The 16,682-nt window shown below is 44.7% G+C and overlaps 1 protein-coding gene across 14 annotated transcripts in view; it reads left to right on the top strand.

Annotated features, from left to right (window-relative positions):
• Ccdc30 (coiled-coil domain containing 30) overlaps positions 1-16,682 on the top strand; it is a 98,152-nt gene that overhangs the window by 42,576 nt on the left and 38,894 nt on the right. For 9 of the 14 annotated variants that reach the window (XM_076564943.1, XM_042271776.2, XM_076564938.1 and 6 more), the window contains 2 exons: positions 1,868-2,031; positions 7,802-8,021. The exons of 4 other annotated variants lie outside the window; for them this stretch is intronic. In XM_076564943.1, coding sequence (XP_076421058.1) covers positions 1,868-2,031; positions 7,802-8,021 — 384 coding nt within the window. The remainder of the gene's footprint in view (positions 1-1,867; positions 2,032-7,801; positions 8,022-16,682) is intronic. One more of the 14 variants, XM_076564942.1, reaches the window with a different exon arrangement.

Below are 16,682 nucleotides of genomic sequence, written 5' to 3'. Positions count from 1 at the left end.
TAAATAGCGACATTTTGGGGCTGGAGAAATGGCTCAGTGGTTAAGAGCACCTATTGATCCTGCGGAGGATCCTAGTTCGGTTCCCAGTAGCCACACTGAGCGGCTCACAACTGCCTGTAATTCCAGCTCCACGGCAGCTGATTTTCTTTTCTGGATTACCCAGGCAACTGCATGTACATGCACATATATACACATAATTGAAAAAAGAAAAAAGTATTTTTTCCAGTTGCTTAAGAGACATCCCAACTTTGTTGTATGTGGGTCCAGAAGACCCAGAAAATGCTTGATGTTTGTGTTACTGTTGTTTTCAATTTATTAGAGAATTCAACCCGAGTTCTGCTCTCTGCTATTCTTTAAAAACTAAAATTTTCGAGGCCAGCCTGGGCTACAGAGTGAGTTCCAGGAAAGGCACAAAGCTACAGAGAAACCCTGTCTCGAAAAAAACAAACAAACAAAACAAAAAACAAAAAAATTCACTGTCATTATGTAATGTTTGCATTTTTAGAATAACTGTAAAAACTAAGTAGCATTTTGGAATTTATTTTCCTGCGTGCAAAATTAATGCACGCTCATTAAGAAAACGGTCTTCCAAGACCTGCCTCCCTTACGGCCCATCTCTCTGCTCTTCAGTTCCTCATGTTGTGACCTTCTCCCTCCTCTTCAAAGCCGCCTGAGTCAGATGTTTGTCTCTCTTTGACCACATGCTCCCCACACTTCAAATAAGCCACCCATAGCCTCCCACCTCTCAAGGGTCAAGGCCCGCCTTCACTGAAAAGTGTCGGCCCTTGGGAGAGGGATGTGCACTGGAGTCCATACTGCGCTCTGTGGCTTCTCTTGAGGGGATGAAAAGTCACAGGAGACCAACGGAATCTCTTAAAATACACTGAAGTCGAGCTTTGTGTTTAGTCCCCTGGCTCTTGGAGTCAAGCACAGATACTGTAGGAGCTTTGCATTTTCAGACAAGCATCGTTCGCTCCAATTCAGGACCATGGTGGGAACCATCTCCATTTCCCAACCAGCCTCTCTCCTGGAAGGAGGTCTGCTTGGATTTCGTATGAACATACAACGAGTAACCCCAAGTAACCACTGAGGATGGGAAATATACAAAATCTTCTAAAAGCAAACAAACAAAAATGAATGTTTTACCAAATTCCGCAACGCAGTATTCCTCAAAGTGCCCACATGCACCAGATAACCCCTGGGAAGCTTATACAGATCTTCATTTCCCATCCAACACTGAGCCTGGGCCTCACAATATAGCCTTTTAATTAAACTGTCAGATAGGCTGGCATTTAGGGGCCACCACAGGCACCAAGGAACCTTTCAAATGTTTTCAAATACATATGCTCAGACTGGAAGGAATGTCCCTTCTATAAGGTGCCGGTAGCCTTCTAATATTTTCTCAAGGCACTATATTACTGCTTTTATGAATCAATGAAGCGCAGTCAAAACTTGGGGACAAAAATGTGTGGTGAGCGTGTAAAAGCCAAGGGCTCACTGGAGTGCTGCTGCTGTTTGCTCCTTGTTCCTGTTTAAAGGTACAGCGCAATTATAACAGCAACAGAAACGCCAACATCGAAGGCCAGACTACCTGTTTATTTGGTTGTTTGGTTGGATATTTGTTTGTTTGTTTGTTTGTTTGGTTGGTTGGTTGGTTGGTTAAATCATGGAGTTACATACCCATATATCTACTGCAAACGTGGATTACGTTATATACACCTGCAAAGTATTTAACTAGATTGCAATAAGACTTGTTATAGGGTGCCAGTTTGTATAACTTAAGGCAGTAATGAAGCATTTGGTGGAGTCAATCTACTTTCTTCACGGCTGCAAAATAGAGCATTTGCTTTTTCACTTAACTTTACAGGTCTTAAAGCTTTCACAAGAATTGGAACAGTTAGAACATTGCTCTGTAGGGGACAGAACTGCCAATTTAATGACAAGTGACAGCCACGGTGAAGATCTGGTGTCTAAAGTGCCACTTTTGGAAGGAGAGGTTCTGAGCCCAAGTGAAGAAGGACAGGCACCCTGGTAAATTGAGAGACTCCTGAACACAGTAACTGGAGGGGTGTTTATTTGGCTTGGTTATCCTAAGGACCTGACATTCATTTTCAAGAGATGTAATCAGAAAAAAATTAGTTTTAAGCATTTCCTAGAGTTTGTCTTTCTTTTTTTTTTTTTTTTTTTTTGAGACAGAGTTTCTCTGTGTAGCTTTGCACCTTTCCTGGAACTCACTCTGTAGACCAGGCTGGCCTCGAACTCACAGAGCTCTGCCTGGCTCTGCCTCCCAAGTGCTGGGATTAAAGGCGTGTGCCACCACTGCCCGGCTGTCTTCCTTTTTGCAACAGTTGTGTGTTGAGTACTGTGGGAGAGAAGAGACGGACTGGGTACCCTCGGACGGTGCCGAGGGTACCACTGGCAGTATAGGGCAGTGGCTGAGAGGGCGTGCCCTTTTCTGATGGAGCATTAACGTTACCTTTCAAAACCTTTCCCCTTGCCTCTGAAAGTTGGCATATGCTTTCTGTTGACATTAGGAAGCATGTAAAAGTAGAAATGGATTATAATAACCCACAATTCTCTTCTGGGAGAGACACTCACCCACCTCTCCTCTGTGCACACAGGTTGCAGGTAAATTGGTTTTGTTTTATTTTGTTTTGTTTTTCAAGGCAGGGTTTCTCTGTGTAACAGCTCTGGCTGTCCTGGAATTCACTCTGTAGACCAGGCTGGCCTCGAACTCATAGAGATCCGCCTGGCTCGGTCTCCCGAGTACTGGGATTAAAGGCGTGTGCCACCACCTCCTGGTGGTAAATTGTTTTTACATAATCAAGGCTGTACTCTATATATAGTTTCTGTTTTGCTGATCTTATTTGATGTTATATCTGATAATTGAGTTTTCAGAACGCTTCTCTTTTATTTATTTGTTTAATCTTGCTACCTAACCCTGTTTTTATACATCTTAACCAAAATTATCCTTCACAGAAGTTTTGGAGGCTTTGGGCAAATGATCTGTTCTAATATGGCACAAAAACTAATAGAAACCAATTACTTTGTGTGGACAAAAGCCTAAAGGTCATTGAGAAGGAAACAGTAGATGCCAGTGCTCCTTAGATGCCAGCCTAAAGGACACTCTTTTCCATGAACTGGGGAGATTGGGTCCTGGTGTCACCAAATTTATTTTGGCATAAATGTTCTAAGATAGATACTGCTTTGCCAGTTTGGGAGCTCCTAAATTTTATGTTCTCTTAAAAATTTCTTTATGCCGGGCGATGATGGCGCACGCCTTTAATTCCAGCACTGGGGAGGCAGAGCCAGGCAGATCTCTGTGAGTTCGAGGCCAGCCTGGGCTACCAAGTGAGTTCCAGGAAAGGCGCAAAGCTACACAGAGAAACCCTGTCTCGAAAAACCAAAAAAAAAAAATTTTTTTCTTTTAACTTTAGAGTTAGTTCTGAGTCCAAGATTCCCAACCAGGAAACAGAGAGGTGGAGGGGGAAGGGTGTCTTGGAGAGATGGGGTTGACAGGTGTGGGGTGGGAAGGGCATCTAGGAGAGATGGGGGTGTTTTCTGACAGTGAGCCCAAAAACAAGGAACTGAGAAACTGGCTCACCATGTTTAGGTTTGGTGGAATGATCAAGAAAGCCTAATTCTAGAGCATGGGGACAGGTTTCAAGAGAAGTTGTCCTAGCATCTCATTAGATGAAGCTGGAAGGTGACAGGCAGGTCAGTTCATCCATCGTGATCCACAGATGAAGAAGCAGTAGCCTGGAGCAAGAGGCTGTCGGGATGTAGCAATCACCCTGAAAACTCTTCCCAGAAAGAACTGACAGTGTCAGGCAGACCTGCTCACCCGGCTGGGGCAGGTCACGGGTGGGTGGAGAGACTTGCCACTGTAGCAAGGCTGGTGCCTTCATTCCTCTGGGGTTGGAACTCTGCCGGGAGACAGACTCTGTGCTTCTTTCTAGAGAGTTCCTCTAGAAAGACCAACATCCCGTGGTTGGGACTATGAGAACTCTAGGTTATGGGCCACACGCTTCCCTCTCTCCCCATCTCAAATGGCTCCTGTTTCATGACCTGTGCCCCTTGGCAGGTTCCACTTCAGTCAGATCTGGAACACAGCCACACTCAGCATCAACCATTTGTCCACCTGTGTGCAGGCGGGTGCTCCAAGCAGAGGGAGGGCACGAACTAAGACAGGCTTAACGTTCCGGTCTGATGGAGGAGGTAGTTACACGAGGCAGTGCGGGCTTCATAGTCCGAATGTGATGTTGAAGGGGCATAGGTTTGTGTGAGGTCGTTTAGAACTCTAGGGAAGGGGAACAATGAGAATCAGATGCAGGCAGACTCCCGAACCTAGAGACATGTGGGATGCTCACACCAGAGTAGTGTTTGCTTGCTGGTTTTGCAATATTGGGGTTAATCATGGGGCACTAAAGAAGCATCCAACATTGAGCTCCATCCACAACCCTAGTTAGTAATTTAGACAATAAAAGCTCCTTTAGAATTTAGCAGCCTGGGCAAAACAATAGGTTAGTGCTTGAGGAAAATCACTCTGGCTGCTATGTGTAAAACATTTTTTTAAAAAATCAGTGGTGGGGGTGGGGTGGGGGGAGGCTGGAGAGATGGCTCAGAGGTAAAGAGTACTGACTGTTCTTCCAGAGGTCCTGAGTTCAATTCCCAGCAACCATATGGTGGCTCACAGCCATCTGTAATGGGATCTGGTGCCCTCTTCTGGCCTGTAGACATACATGCAGGCAGAACATTGTATACATAATAAATTAATAAATCTTTAAAAGAAAATTCAGTGGGACTTTGGGATTAGTGACTCTAATCAGGATGAGGAAGATAAAATAACTTGAATATGGAGAAAGGCTTTTAAAACGTAAGAGGTGGCTGGGGAGGTGGCTCAGGCAGCGAAGGACTTGCTGGGCAAGCGTGAGGACCTAGGTCCATGTCTCCAGTACCCACGTAAACGCCAGGGACAGTGATGCTCGCCTGTCCCTCTCCTGGCTTGGCATGTGGAGATGGACGGGTCTCCAGAATCACACGGGCCAGCCCGTCTAGCTAAGTTGGTGAACTCTGGGTTCAGTGAGAGACCCCATCTCAAAAAATAAGGGGAGAGCCAGCGAGACGGCTCAGGGCTAAGGGTGCTTGCCACCAAGCCCTAGTGCGATCACTAGAACCTATATGACAGAGGACAGAACTAACACTTTCACACATGCACAGTGGCATGCAAGCACGCTTGTTACACATACACACACACACACACACACACACACACACATACACACACACAATTGAAATGTAATATAATTTTAAATAAATAAAATAACTTGAATTCCAGCTGAACTGTTTTGTTTGTTTGCTGATTTGGAGAACATGTCTATTGTTATGACAAAATACTTGGGACTGAATTTTTTTTTTTTTTTTTTGGTGTGACTGAATTTTTTAAGATGTTTATTTGGCTCATGGTTCTGGGGGTTCCGAAGCATGGCACCCACCTCTGTGAGGTCCTTCCTGCAGATGGCATTACAGGAGAAAGGACACACCCAAGGAGTCACATGACAAGTCTGGAAGCCAGGAAGCAAGGAGGGGACAGCCATGTTCTTTTTTCCTGTTTTCCTTTGTGTGTGCATGTGTGTCCATGTTTGCATGTGTGTCCATGTTTGCATGTGTGTCCACGTGTGCATGTGTGGAGGTGCGTATGCATGTTTGTGTGCCTGCATGTCAAGGCCCTGGGTTGATGTCAGGAGTCATCCTCGACTGCCTTTCCACCTTGTTGGTTGAAGGATATCTCAGTCAAACTATTCTCACTGGCTGGCTTGCTCAGGGGATGCCCTCGGGGGAAACAATAAAACCATGTCCAAACAGGAACAGTGTGTCTCCATTAGCTGCTGTTTTAAATAACATTGTTATGAGCAGCATCGAACACTCAGCTTTTCTCTTATGAAGCATTTTATTGCTATTACAGTATATTCATGGAGACTGGGGTTACAGCTCAATAGCGCAGCACCTGCCTAACATGCCTGAAACCCTAGATCCAATTCCCAGCACCACAGAACAATGTATGTTCACGGGTTGCAATTTTTCAGAATCTAAACATTTTAAGATGGTTTAGGGCTTTCTTTTTTTTAATTGGTTATTTTTATGTGTATGAGTGTTTTGCCTGCATGTATGTCTGTGCATCACGTGCATGCCCGGTACCTATGGAGGCTGGAAGAAGAAGTCAAATTCCCTGGAACTAGAATGAGAGGTGCTTTTGAGCTACCAGCTAGGTATTGAACCCAGGCCCTCTGACAGAGCAACCAGTGCTCTTAACTGCTGAGCCATTTCTCCAGCCTCAGAATATAAATATTTTAATGGCCTTGATTTGTGCCTTCTTGAATGTGGGTGACAACTCTGATTGGTGAAGCGTGCAGTGCTGGGCTCCAAGGTGCCCCAAACAAACTTCAGATTGGAGGGATAGAAGTAAAAGAGCGGCTGGGGTGTAGCTTAGTGGCAGAATGCTTACCTAGCAAGCAGAAAGCCCTGGATTCAGTCCCAAAAACAACGGCAGAAACAAAATGCAGCGAAACACCCAGCACGTTCGTGTGCTCTCCAGTCTTCTTCCATTCTCTGATGGCCGAAGCTGCGCCCTCCTCTGTTTCTCTGGCTTAAACCCTCAAGGATGCCCCCCTCTGGCTTTCCAGCCCCTTCTGCTTGCTCTTTACAAGCCCCTAACTTCTGTCTAAGATGACCCCTTTAGCGACAGTCCCCCTCTTCCTGTGTCCTTGTGTTCAGTGCCGAGGTTTCTGCCCCTGCTCCCCGTGTCTGGATCCTCCAGCATCTACCCATTCCTTATGCACACTCCTCTGCCCTAGTCCACCGTCTATTCATGAGTTTGCCCCAGTTAGAAATTCAGATGTCACCTTCGGCCAGATGGTGAATGTCATGAGCACCGACTTTGAAGTCTCTCCAGACCCAGTCCTGGTTCCCACCCCTGATTTTTAATATGTGGGTGGAGACAACAGCCTTTCTTCGAGTTTCCCTGGCATGTTGTTTTTTTTTTTTAAACTTAAAAACAAAAATAAAAACCCATTTACTTAACTGGGCAATGGGAGGTGCAAGCATACCACAGCATCCTTGTGGAGGTCGGAGGACAACTTAAAGGGCCTGATTCTCTCAACCATGTGAGTCCCGAGGATTGAACTCAGGTCATCAGGCTTGTCAGCAAGCACCTTCACCCGATATTATTCATTAAACTATCCTGGGATACTTTGCTTTCTTATGTTCTTATCTATGCTAAAATCACATCTGTGTGTGTGTGTGTGTGTGTGTGTGTGTGTGTGTACACGTGAAACGTGCATGCATGTGAAAATATATGCACACTTTTACTTCTGTCCTCCTTTAGCGCACATCAATGATTAACCAAGCCATATATTACTACTCAGCCTAATTACTGTCTAGATATCCTTATTTCTGAAGTATAAACCTCTTACAGCCCACTGTAGCCTCGTTGAAGTACCTGCTTTTGAGTGGCATTTGGAAATCTTTATGATCTGAATCTGCCCAGTGCAATACTAAAAGTCCAGAGAGGATAAAAAATCATTTAAACTGGTTATTGGGCTGTAAATGAAAGTAGATGATGGGCCATCTCCTTGACGGTGAGTGAAAAAATAAGAGTCATTGCTATAAAACGCACAAGAACAACTTCCAACCGTACAATTCAAACTTGAAAGAACAATCCCCTAGTGCGTAGGATTGTCTTCATTATTCTGCCACAAGAATGTCTGTTTGATAGATCTTTTATTGTTATATTTGTACCAAGTTCTGAATTAGGAGAAAGTAAGCAGGAGGAAATGCCAGAGGAGTCAGTGAAGGCGGCCACTTTTCCAAGAGAGAGGCAGGAGGAGCCCCAGCAGAATGGAGACCCGGGAGGCCCTGGACAGCTGTTGGCCATGGAGCCCAGAGAAGTTGGGAGGCTCGGAGAAGAGCTGAGCCTCCAGTCCCAGAGCTGTGGGGATAGTTCAGAGGACAGCAGCACCCAGGTAGGTGCTGCAGACACACGCTCTGGGTCTGGTCCCTGACTAGAGAAGCGTCACTTTTATCATCTTCTGTCCTTCTTTTTTGGTTTTTTGTTTGTTTGTTTGTTTTGTTTTGTTTTGAGACAGGGTTTCTCTACGTAGTTTTGGTGCCTGTCCTGGATCTCACTTTGTAGACCAGGCTGGCCTTGAACTCACAGAGGTCTGCCTGGCTCTGCCTCCCGAGTGCTGGGGTTAAAGGCACCCACCACCGCCTGGCATCATCTTCTTTCTTTTTTTTTTTTTTTTTAAGATTTATTTATTTATTATGTATACAGTATTCTGTCTGCACATATCCCTGCAGGCCAGAAGAGGGCACCAGATCTCAATACAGATGGTTGTGAGCCACCGTGTGGTTGCTGGGAATTGAACTCAGGACCTCTGGAAGAGCAAGCAGTGCTTTTTAACCTCTGGGCCATCTCTCCAGCCCCATCATCTTCTTTCTTAATGTCCGTCTCTTAGATAACATTACAGCCATGGCTTGACTGGTAATAAACTCACAACCAAAGTCTGGACCTGTTGATTCACTTTATTAAAGGAGGGCCCCATAACTCTGTTGGGGTGGTTCTCTCCTCCTGCCTTCCTGTGGGTTCTGAGCATGGAAGTCCCCACTGAACCTTAAGCTCGAGGCGGGCTCAGAAGGAACACATCTGCCACCAGTGTGGGGGGCGAAGGGATGGCAGGATCTGTGCCACCCTTCCTATTCCAGAGAGCTTAGTGAACCAAGTGTTCACTTTAGTAGAGAAAATGACCTCGGGGAATTGTTCTAGATATGGCCCCTTGCTATTTACTGCAGGTGTGCCTGTAAAAGAATTCAAGGGAGTGGCAACCACTTTGGTTCTTAATCTTACAGGACTCCATTGTACAGAGTAAAATTGCTCTGTGAAACCTTCCCAGAAATTACTTTGAGATCCTCAGAGGACTGTTGTGTTCACAAGTAAGCCACCTTCAAAGAGCTGATGAACCGCCAAGTGCTTTCCTGCAAGCCCAGAATTTGAGAGGTAGAGGCAGGTGGATCAAGAGTTCTGGGTCACCTTCTGTTACTTAGTGACTTTGCGGCTAGCCTGGACTAGAGAGGTTCTGTCTCAAAAAAAAGGGGGTGGGGGGTAGATGGGTTGATACTATGTACTCGAGAAGAAGTAAGTCAAGGGAATACTTTACTAAAGAAAGGCTGGACAGTTGACTCGGCAGTTAAGAGTGAGCACTGCCCTTGCAGAGAAACTGAACTCGATTCCCAGAACCAACAATGGGTGACTCATAACTGCTTGTAACTCCAGCTCAAAGGAGATTTAACGCCTCTGGCCTCTGAGGGTACCTGCAGTCACATGCACAGATACACACACAGAGAAACATAAGTAAACCCTTAGTTTTTATTATTTATTTACTTATTTTGAAACAGTATCACGCTGTGTAACCACGCTGGTCTGGAAATTCATAGAGGCCAGGCTGAATCACAGAGATCTGCATGCCTCTCCAGAATGCTAGGATGAAAAGCATGGGAAACCGTGACCTGCCCAAAATAAGTTTTGGGGTTTTTGTTTGTTTGTTTGGTTGGTTGGTTGGTTTTGTTTTGTTTCAAGAGAATGCTTCTGGGTAGCCTTGGCTGTCCTGGAACTCTAGCACTGTAGACCAGGCTGGCCTCCAACTCACAGAGATTTGCCCTGCCTCTGCCTCCCAAGTGCTGGGATCAAAGGCATGGCCCATCACCACCCAGCTAGTTTTTTTTGTTTTTAATGTAAGTCAAGGGCTTGAAATGTAATCATACCCAGGATGGAATCTAGCATGGGGAGACAACAGGAGAAGGAGGAGAGTAAAACATACATTTGGAAATGGAATTTAAAATTTGCAGAAGCTATTGTAATTAAAGAAAATATACCCAGGTTTGGTGGCTCATGACTGTAGACTCACCAGAGACTGAAGAGAGAGAACCATACAGGAGTTCAAAGGCAGCCTGTGCTGCAGAATGAGACCTTGTCAGATCTCTCTGTCTCTGTCTCTGTGTGTCTGTCTCTCTCTCTCTCTCTCTCTCTCTCTCACACACACACACACACACACACACACACACAGAGAGAGAGAGAGAGAGAGAGAGAGAGAGAGAGAGAGAGAGAGAGAGAGAGAGAGAGAGAGAGAGAGAGAGATTCAGATCTTGTTTGGCTTGGAAACCCAAAGAAGAACATGACATCAAATGCCCAACAGTAAGTCCCATTTGGACACACACACACACACACACACACACACACACACACACACACACACACACCACTCTCCCTTTCTAGGACACTGGGCCAGAGCAGCAGACTTGAGAAGGTGCTGAATGGAATACAATAACAAAATCTTTGTTATTGTTGTTTGGGATTTTGTTGCTGTTGGCTTGGTTGGTTTGGAGGGGGTATTGCTTTGCAGTCAGGCTAGCCTGAAATTCAATATGTAGCCCAGGCTAGCCTCAAACTCACAATCTTCCCAGCTTACTCCTGAGTGATAAGATCACAGGTATGTGCCACCATGTTTAGCCAAGACTATAAAAATTTTGCCTGCATGTAACTTATGTCTGAAAAGTAATTCCTGGCTAGTTGGTTAGTTTGCTGTATCTTTCCCCTTTGTCTGAAGCACTTGTTTGTCAACACCTAGTAACAAAGACCAAAACTGGGAGGGAACAGTGGAGGGAGGGTGGGGGAAGACCAGGAAGGCAGGGAATGAGGGTGGATGGATCAAAACATTACATACATGTATGAAATTCTCAACAGAAACAGGGACACTCTCACATAATGACAAATAGAACGTTTAAAACTACAAAAAACTTCTAAGAAAATTTCGAGCACAACCACTTTGTGGAAGGGCGAATAGTTCTCCATAGCACACAGCCTCTTAGGACTTCAGCAAATTCTAGTGTAGGTCAGTAAGTTTTCCCCCTAAAGACTGTGGGTTATTGAAAAAAGTTGAAGTTCTTGTGTCTTCAACCAAGACAAATTGCCTGGGATGCAGAGAATAAGGTCAGTGGAGCTAACGCCTGCATTAGGATCCAGTTAATGGTTTGTGGTCCAACAGGTTCTGCTCTTTCCACCTGGTCATGCTAATTTCTTCTCAAAACTCAAGGTAAATGTCTGTCGTGGGGGGAGGAGCAGCACTGGGTGTCAAAGTTCACCCTAAGTTGAAAAGTTCTGTATCAGGATGAGTGTGTGCAGAACCCCTTACACTGCCCAGCACACCGCAGGGACCCCCATACGCTGTCACCGTCTGCCTGCACATAGTGGTTGTCAGAGTTTTGTGGGCCGTGTGTGTCTATTGTTAGATAAGCTCAGAGTTTGAAGATGATGTAGAGAGCTGTGTCACCTCTATAAACAAGATCAGGACCGACAGCCCACCCTACTGAAGCTTCAAGACAGATGCCAGCCCACATGCCTCACCTTTGTCCAGGACACGGACGGCATTGAATCAGTGGGATGTGCTGATATCCCTGTTGCCTGCTGGGCAAGGCTGCAAATGCACTTTTGGCCTGAGATCTCCCTCTTTGTCTTCCAAGGCTGTTCTCTCATGTCTCTCCCAGTTTGATGTGCGCCATATCTATGGGGCTTACCCCATAACACTTGGATTACTTGGGTTTGGAGACATAACAGTTGCTTAGTCTTGGTTATTCTGGGTCAAAAACATGTGATAGGTTTAGGGCGAAAGATACTAGCTTCTATTTCTTTTAATTAAAAAGGAAATGTGCGTGTGTGTTTTGCCTGCATATATGTATGTCTATGCACTCTGGGACTAGAGTTACACATGGTTGTAAACCTCCTTATGGGTGCTGGGAATCAAATCCACGTCCTCTGGAAGAGTAGCACGTGCTCTTAACCAGTGAGCCATCTCTCCAGCTTCTCTGTTATTTTTAAATGCAATTATCGACATAGTTTGAATTGCATAGACTCAAATGTTTGAATACTTGGCCCCCAGTTGGTGGAAAGGTTTAGGAGAGATTAGATGTTGTTGGAGGAGGTGTGTCACTAGGGGCAGACTTAAGGTTTCAGAAGACTAGCACCATTCCAACATGCTCCCTGTCTCTTGCTTGTGGTTGGAGATGTGAGCTCTCCACTGCCCTTAGTGGCCTTTGCTCCGCCATCATGAACTCTAGCCCCCTGGAACCATGTGCCTAATTAAACACTTTCTTTTTCTTTTCTTTCTTTTCTTTCTTTCTTTCTTTCTTTTTTTTTTTTTTTTGGTTTTGTTTTGTTTTGTTTTGTTTTGTTTTGTTTTTCGAGACAGGGTTTCTCTGTGTAGCTTTGCGCCTTTCCTGGGACTCACTTGGTAGCCCAGGCTGGCCTCGAACTCACAGAGATCCGCCTGGCTCTGCCTCCCGAGTGCTGGGATTAAAGGCGTGCGCCACCACCGCCCGGCAAACACTTTCTTTTATAAGTTGCCTCAGCCATAGTGTTTTATCACAGCAACAGAAAAGTAACTAATGGGGCTGGAGAGGTGGCTCAGTAGTTAAGAGCACTGGCTGTTCTTCTAGAGGACCCGGGTTCAACTCCCAACACCCACATGGCAGCTCAACTGTCTGTAATTCCAGGAGACTGAACAACCTCATACAGATATACATGCAGGCAAAACACCAATACACATAAAATAAAAATAGATAAATCTTAAAAAAAAAAAAAAAAAGGAAAAGTAACTAAGACCCCACACAATGCAAATATTTGAAATAGGTGCTGCATTTGGTTTAACTGAATCCACAAAGTCACCATAGACACATCACCTGTCCTGTTCTGTTGTTGTGATAGAATGCTCTGACAAAAGCCACTTAGAGGAAAGGATTTATCTGGCTTACACTTCCAAGTCACAGTCCATCCCTGAGGGAAGGCAGGGCAGGGGCTCAAGCGGAAACTGAAGGCAGCCTACTTGCCATTCTACACAGCATGACCTCTAACAACTCAGTCACAGCAGAGAAAGTGCAGCAGAAACCATGGAGGAGCTCTGTTTGGTGGACGGCACAGACTCCACCAGCTTCCTTAACCACCTACCCAGGGAATGGTGTCGCCCATGGTGGGCTGGGCTCTCCTATATCAACTAACGATCTATCAATATCCCGTTGTGGAAACAGAACTTCCTCTTAGAGTAGTTTGACCAAGAAGGAGCCCAGATTTGAATTTCCTACTTCCTTCCATCGGTGGTCTGTGGTCTGTGGTCTATCTATGGTCTTTCGGTGGTGTGTGTGTGTGTGTGTGTGTGTGTGTGTGTGTGTGTGTGTATAAAATGTGTTCTTATTGCCTGTTTGTTGTGCCTGTGTCCTGTGTCTGTGCCTAAAAGGGGGATTTTCTATGCATGTATTGAGTAGCACAGAAAATAAGGGATGGAATATACTTTTTTACAGAACTCTTTACCAGAGCTTTACAAGGGAAGAGGTTATTTACTGACCCCAATAGATCGTATATAGCACTCAAGACCTCATACAAATATTATCAACCTATATCCACATGTTGCTTGCATCATTAAATGGAATATTTATTTTGTTTAAGGTTGCTTCAACCTGCTGGCTGTTTTCAGCAAATGATCACCACCACTACCACCGCCACCACCACCCAACACACACACACACACACACACACACACACACACACACACACCATAACAACATAGCATTATTCTGGATATCAAGGTATAGAAGAGTCCATAACTTAAGATTAAAATTGTGCATTTAGCTTAGTCTGTAAAAGCCAATTGCATGGGAAATCCTAGGCATAGTGAGGTTGGTTATATCACTCTCTTCAAGGCAGGCTGAATTTAGGCCTAGTGCACAGTGGACAACAGGCTAAGTGCACAGTTTTTAAATTATCTCGAGGCGTGTTATTAACTCAGCTGCAAGGTCAGATAAAAGTCCAGTCTCTAAAAGCAAGAGATGTCAGAAAATGTAGCACCGCATATCTGACCCCTCAACCGGAATTCCTTTGGATGGCTCTAGGTTGGGCCAAGTTGACAGTTCAAGCTCACTAGGCCACTCCCACCTGCATTACTCCCTATTTCCTTTATTGCCCCTGCCCCAAACAAGCACTAATCTGCTTTCTGTCACCATCGATTTGTCTACTCTGGGTCTTTCTGGCATATTTAGCATCATATAATAGATGGCCCTTTGTGACTGACATGTTTCAAGTTATAGGTTTTCAAAGCTTATTCAAGATGGTAGTATGTATCAGTGAGTCATCATTCTTTTTCAGGCTGCTTAATTTTTTCATGGTTATACCGTATTTTATATGAGTTGTTGATTGATTATTATGAATAGGGATGCTGTGAATGTTTATGCATATTCATCTCATGTTTGGTTTGGGTTTTGTTTGTTGTTGTTTTTTTTTTTTTTTTTTTTGGTTTTTCGAGACAGGGTTTCTCTGTGTAGCTTTGCTCCTTTCCTGGAACTCGCTTGGTAGCCCAGGCTGGCCTCGAACTCACAGAGATCCGCCTGGCTCTGCCTCCCGAGTGCTGGGATTAAAGGCGTGCGCCGCCGCCGCCGCCGCCGCCGCCGCCGCCGCCGCCGCCGCCGCCACCACCACCACCACCCGGCTGTTTGTTGTTGTTTTTGAGTCGAAGTCTCCATAAAGTTCAGGCTGCCTGGCATCCAACTCTAGAGCCTCCTACCTCAGTCTCCCTGGTGCCAGAGTTCCATGCACACACAATCCCAAGAGCTCATATATTTCTAATTCTATTATGTCAACATCAAAGAATAAAGCTCCTGGGTCACACAAGTAATGTACATGGTCTCAGTTTCTCCTCTCCATCTTTGCCAAAACCATTATTGTTTCATTGTAGTGTCTGTAAAGTAGTATTTCATTGTGGCTTCAATTTTTATTTTGCTAATGAGTAACGACATGGTGTATTTTTAAATGTTTTCATCAGTCTCTTACGCATTGTCATTAGAGAAATGTCTAATCAGCTCCTTTCCCTAGCTTTAATTGGATTACATTTGTCTTATCTCATTGAGTTGTAAAAGCTCATCATATATTCTGTACATATCTTATTAGATACTTGATACCCCTCAGGGGGCCATCTCTTTATTTTCCTCGCACTACCCATTGAGATATATGTTTTTTATTACATAAACACCCATTTGTGAATTTTTAAAATTCTTCTCATGCCTATATGTGTGTGTGTGGTGTGTGTGTATGCACACTTGCTTGCTTGTGAGTATACATGTGTGCAGACACATATGAGCACACATATAACTGGAAGCCCAAGGTTGGTGTTGCAAATCATCCTTGGTCAGTCTTCCACCTTATCTTTGAGGCAGGCTCTCTCAATCAAACCCAGAGGTGGCTGATAGGGCTAGTCTAACTAGTCAGCTTGCTCAAGGATTGCCTGCCTCTACCTTCCAAGGCAAGAATTACTGTCAGGCACCTACTTCTACCCACCCACCCATTTTTTGTGGGTTTGAGGGACCTGACCTATGGTTATCTTGCTTACATAGAAAGTGCTTTAACCACTGAGCATCTCCCCCAGACCCTGCCCCCATTTACAATTGTTTGTTTGTTTTGAGACACAGTTTCTCTGTGTAGCCCTGCCTGTTCTGGAACATGCTGTAGACCAGGCTGGCCTTGACCTCAGAGATCCACCTGCCTCTGCTTCCCAAGTGCTGGGATTAAATGTGTGCACCATTATGTTCAGCCCCATTTACACTTTTTTTAATGTTTGTTTCTTCTGAGACTATTTTTATGCTTTTAGCTTTATAATAAAATCTATAGTCAATTTTTCTCCCGTCCTGTCCAGCCCCACGGTCCCACAGCTGCTTATAAAATAATCACTCAGAAGCTTAAATTAATTATAACTGCTCAGCCATTAGCTCAGGCTTATTACTGACTAACTCTTATACTTAAATTAACCCATAATTCGTGTCTATGTTTAGGCATGTGGCTTGATACCTTTTCTCAGTTCTGCCTTGTCATCTTGCTTCCTCTGTTTCTGGCTGGTGACTCCTTTCTCCTCTCTTCCTCTTCCCAGCATTCTCCTAGTCTGCTGGCCCAACCTATACTTCCTGCCTGGCTACTGGCCAACCAGTGTTTTATTAAACCAGTGTACAAGAGCATTATTCAACAGCAAAAATTTTGGATCCATTATCAGATGCCTTTATTTTATATGTGACTAGTCAGTTGTAGCAGTAAGATTTATTGAAAGGAAACCACCTGTTGTGAAGAAAGAAGTAAAAAAGATAAATATGGAATTAATTCATGAGGGAAAATTGATTATTTGTATTTGAACTTTCTATTTCCCAAATAAGGAAATTTCTCGCCCCCCACCATGTGTTTATGTGTTTTCCTGCATGTATGTCTATGTACCAATCACATGCAGTGCCTGAAGAGGCCAGAAGAGGATGTTGGATCCTTTGGGGTTGGAGTTATAGATGGTTGTGAGACATCATGGGAATGCTGAGAATCAAACCCAGGTCCTCTGGAAGAGCAGCCAGTGCTCTTAACCACTGAGCCATCTCTCCAGCCCCATAATTTCATCTCTTTACAATGGCAAGGAAAAGAAAAGAGTTTGGACAGGTGCTTTTCCTATTATAGTCTGTGCAGTGATGACTATTCTGCTCTTGCTCTCTCTTCCTCTCCCTCTCCCTCCCGCCCCCTCTCTCTCTCGTGTGTGTGTGTGTGTGTGTGTGTGTGTGTG

Source organism: Peromyscus maniculatus, chromosome 2 (genome assembly GCF_049852395.1).
Source record: "Peromyscus maniculatus bairdii isolate BWxNUB_F1_BW_parent chromosome 2, HU_Pman_BW_mat_3.1, whole genome shotgun sequence".
NCBI lineage: Eukaryota > Metazoa > Chordata > Mammalia > Rodentia > Cricetidae > Peromyscus > Peromyscus maniculatus.
Note: the sequence above shows the minus strand (reverse complement) of the source record. Positions and strands in the feature narration are given on the sequence as shown.